The 4,636-nt window shown below is 42.5% G+C and overlaps 1 protein-coding gene across 1 annotated transcript; it reads right to left on the bottom strand.

Annotated features, from left to right (window-relative positions):
- Positions 1–620: 620 nt before the first annotated feature.
- Positions 621–3,673, bottom strand: LOC143961689 (E3 ubiquitin-protein ligase TRIM39-like). The gene has a single exon (XM_077471007.1). The coding sequence runs from the start codon at positions 3,638–3,640 to the stop codon at positions 1,991–1,993; it is 1,650 nt and encodes a 549-aa protein (XP_077327133.1). The 5' UTR covers positions 3,641–3,673; the 3' UTR covers positions 621–1,990.
- Positions 3,674–4,636: the final 963 nt, after the last annotated feature.

Genomic DNA, 4,636 nt, shown 5'->3' with positions numbered 1-4,636 from the left:
ATATGGGGTATCTCAGCCAATTGGCAGGGGGTTCCTTAAATTCCGTGGCCTGCTGGGAGAACCTATATATTTGGGTGGAGTCAGGTTATCTATGTGCTTTGACACCTGGATGGCTGTCTGGGTGGATATGAGTTGTATTGCCCGGGCTGCTTGGCTGGGGATTGGGCCTATCCCGGGCATATCTGGCTGCTAGGCTGTGTGAGGGCCTATCCAGAAGAAAGAGAGCAGTGCAGGGTTGGGATTCCGGCTTGCAGTCCAACCAAAAGTATAACTTACAGACTCCTCTGTAAGTCTAAACATGCAACCTGTAGAATTTTTTTAAACGTCGCCTATGAAGTTTTTGAAGCTTGACATGTTGGGTATCAATTTACTCAGCGTAACTTTATCTTTCACAATATAAAGAAAAAATTGGGCTGACTTTCCTGTTGTGTTATTTTTTTAACTCAAAAAAGTGTATTTTTTCCAAAAAAGTGCGCTTGTAGGACCTCTGCGCAAATACGGTGTCACAGAAAGTATTGCAACGACTGCCATTTTATTCTCTAGGGTGTTAGAAAAAAAAAAAAAAATATATATATATATATATATATATATATATATATATATATATAATGTTTGGGGGTTCTAAGTAATTTTCTAGCAAAAAAAACTTGTAACTTTTAACCTGTAAACACCAAATCTCAGAAAGAGGCTCGGTCCATAAGTGGTTAAAGAGGAAGTAAACCCTAATTTACTTCCTCTTTCATTCCCTGCAAAGGTAAAGCATAATGGACTACTATGTATCGCATAGTAGTCCATTATGTTGCACTTACCTGACACAGGAGTCAGCGATGTCACCGCTGTCCCCTGTAGTCCGGAGCATCCATCTTCTCGGTGGGTCTCGCTGCTCCGCCGCTGTCATTTGGCGAAGCCGCGATGACATCACTCCCGCGCATGTGCACAGGAGCCGCCACGCGCGGCATATCGCCGTTGACGGGTGCCGCGCTCAGTGCGCCTGCACGCCGCTGTCTACGGCGCATGCACCATACACAACAGTGCCTGTCTTTCGGCAAATATCTCCTAAACCGTGTAGGTTTAGGAGATATTTCATGGACCTACAGGTAAGCCTTAATCTAGGCTTACCTGTAGGTCAAAGTGTGTTGTAAGGGTTATAACCACTTTAATGGCTGTGTGTTGAGTTATTTTGAGGGGACAGCAAATTTACACTGTTATACAAGCTGTACACTCACTACTTTACATTGTAGACAAGTGTCATTTCTTCAGTGTTGTCACATGAAAAGATAGAAGAAAATATTTACGAAAATGTGAGGGGTGTACTTACTTTTGTGAGATACAGTAATGTATAATAGAAATAGAGAAAAAATATATATCTCCTTCCCTAATGATTATAAGATACACCATCACAATGATACCTTATATTAGGATCCATTATAAAAGTGATCCAATAGAATTGTATTGGTGATCCATTCTATGGGGACACATTATATTGAGGACACATTCCAGTTCTATTAATCGTACATTATTATAGTAATATCATTATATTAGTGATAAATCACATTATTTTCGATAGCAAATCTGGGGATTATTTCTTCATATGTTTCCTCTGAGATTATTACATTGATTTTTCCCTCTTCTATTATAGATTTCATGGAATAGGAGAAGGAAAGAGAGGAGAGGCGACCACATCCTATCCAATCACAGTGATTGCTGATGTCACACGCTCTGATACATTTCTGATTAACAATTACAGAGAAATCAATATGTCAGATTGTCATGAGATAGATAGATAGATAGATAGATAGATAGATAGATAGATAGATAGATAGATAGATAGATAGATAATAGGTAGATCATTATATAGACCACACCTCTCCTCACTAGGAACATGTTACTGCAGTAACTGGACAGATATTCTACCCAATCACAGTGATCGGTGTTAGAGGGAGAAATCTCACTTATTGTTATTTATAGTAAAGAAACAGCCATATACAGACTAAAGCCCCACCCACTGCTTTATTCTATTGGTTGCATACTCCACCAATCCTATCCATCCTCCCTGTGATGTCATCAGTCTCTGATTCCCTCCACATATCTCTATAAAACCTCTCCATATACGTATCCCAGCATGGAGGGGCTCAGTGAAGGTGGTGGTGAAGGTGTGGAGATGTCGGATCGGGTCACACAGATCATAAAAGGAGATCCGTCCGACCTCATAATCCAGATATATCCTGACTCTGTTACTGGAGATATTGGGGGGTAAGAGGATCAGTTTACTGTCATGTATCACCCCATACTGATCACCCCCCCTGTACAAACCCCAGGACTTGTTATTCCATCCAATCAGTGACTGCCATCCTCCTCTCCTGTCTATACTGGGGTAACACATCCCGACTATCCATCCATCTGATCCCCCGACATCCACTTCCCAGTAATGTCTCCCTGAGGAGAAACTCCGACTGCTCAACACCTGAGAACAATCCTGAAATCTCTCTGGTGTTTCTGGACGATTCTGTTTTCTATCTGACCAGGATACAGTTTTCCTGTCATCTGATATATGGAAATCATTACCAGCTGTATTTACATCTAGTAATATGTCTGCAGCTCCCTGTATATAGGAGGATACATTTATCTCTGTTATTATATCAGATAATGTGTGTAATGTGTGTGATATCCCATGCACACCCAGACCCCCTCCATCATGGAGGAGCTCCTCATGTCTCTCTCTGTCCTCATTATCTCCATCCTCAGTATCACACAAGTCACCTGTGTCTGATTCCTGTAAGACAGTCAGTGGATCCGTCACGTTACACAGCTCCTCAATGTGACGCAACTTCCTGGACAGCTCCTCCTTCTTTATTTCCAGATCCCGGATGGAGATGGAGATCCGCTCTGCCCTCCCGGAGATTTCCCTCAGGACTCTCATCTCCAGGTCTTCCAGACGTCTCCCGAGATCTCTAAACAGGACAGTGACTCTCTCGGTGTCACCAGCTGCTTCTTCTTCTACTTTCCTCCTGTGTTCCTGCAGACTCTGGACTCTTTCCTCCGTCTCCTCTCTCTTTGTCAGAAGTTTCTGCAGAACATTCCTCAGTGTCTTCTTCTTCTTCTCAGATGCCTCATCCAGTGACTCCATCTCATGTCCTTTATGTCCTCCAATCACACACAACATACAGGCACAGGAATTATCCTCAGTGCAGTAATACTCCAGGATCTTCTTATGGACGGAGCATTTCCTGCTCTCCATGGACAAGGTGGGGTCACATAAGACGTGTTCTGGGGACTTTTTGTGGACTCTCAGGTGTTTATCACACAGAGAAACTTCACAGTGCAGACAGGATCTAACAGCAGGTACAGGAGAGTCCACACAGTAAGTACAGAAGACCCCGGACTCCTCCTGATGTGGCTGAGCAGACAGGAAATTCCCCACTATGTTACGTAGTGTTATGTTCCTCTGCAGTGCAGGCCGAGCCGGAAACGTCTCTCTACATTCAGGACAGGAATATCCTCCAGACCTCTCCTGTGTATCCAGCACACGATCAATACAGACCCGGCAGAAGTTGTGTCCACATCTCAGGGCTACAGGATCTGTATAAATGTTCAGACAGACGGAACATTCCAACTCAGCTCTTAGATCAGAAGACGCCATCGCTGACAGCAGACGAGGAAATGAAATGAAGTTCTCTGACACCGGAGAAGAATGCAGTTGGGAGGGTCACTTCCTCCTACACAGGGCGAGGCTGGGCTGGATCAGTGAAATTTGAAACAGAGATCAGAGTACAGAGGAGGGAGGATTTCTCACAGTAGTAATGATAATCACACCTCCTAACATTAGAAGAGATAAAGGGGGAAAGACGGGTGTAAAGGAGAAACAAGGCACAGAAACGCTGGCTGTAGACAGTTATCATTTTGAACAAAAATTCTTAGGAAAATTCATTAGAAAATTCTCAGAACATTCTCCAAAGATTTTGTTTCCTTTTAACATTAGATATGGGCTGTCTGTTCGAGTCGAACATTGGCTGTTCACCCGTTGACCAAATAGCAAACAATTTGGGGTGTTCACGGCAAATTCGAAAGCCACGGAACACCCTTTAAAAGTCTATGGGAGAAATCAAAAGTGTTCATTTTAAAGGTTAATATGCAAGTTATTGTCATAAAAAGTGTTTGGGGACCTGGGTCCTGCCCCAGGGGACATGTATCAATGCAATAAAAAGTTTTAAAAACTGATGTTTTTTCAGGAGCAGTGATTTTAATAATGCTTGTGAAACAATAAAGTGAAATATTCCTTTAAATTTCGTACCTGGGGGGTGTCTATAGTATGCCTGTAAAGTGGCGCATGTTTCCTGTATTTAGAACAGTCTGAGAGCAAAATGACATTTCTAAAGAAAAAAAAAGTCATTTAAAAGTACCCACGGCTATTAATGAATTGACGGTCCCGGTAATACACATAAAAGTAATTGATAAAAACTGTATGGGATTCCCCCACCAGTCCATTACCAGGTCCTTTGGGTCTGGTATGAATATTAAGGGGAACCCTGAACCAAAATGTAAAAAAAAAAAAATTGCGTGGGGATCCCCCCAAATTTCGAACCCCGCACCAAAATAAAAAAATGGCATTGGGGTCCCCCCAAAAATTCATACCAGA

Source organism: Lithobates pipiens, unplaced genomic scaffold, assembly GCF_037356315.1.
Source record: "Lithobates pipiens isolate NorthernLeopardFrog02 unplaced genomic scaffold, aLitPip1_a1.2 Scaffold_8, whole genome shotgun sequence".
Classification (NCBI taxonomy): Eukaryota; Metazoa; Chordata; class Amphibia; order Anura; family Ranidae; genus Lithobates; species Lithobates pipiens.
Note: the sequence above shows the minus strand (reverse complement) of the source record. Positions and strands in the feature narration are given on the sequence as shown.

What these genes read in the sequence shown, in the direction of transcription:
- LOC143961689 (XM_077471007.1), bottom strand. Translation starts at nt 3,640, where the DNA reads ATGGCGTCTTCTGATCTAAGAGCTGAGTTGGAATGTTCCGTCTGTCTG.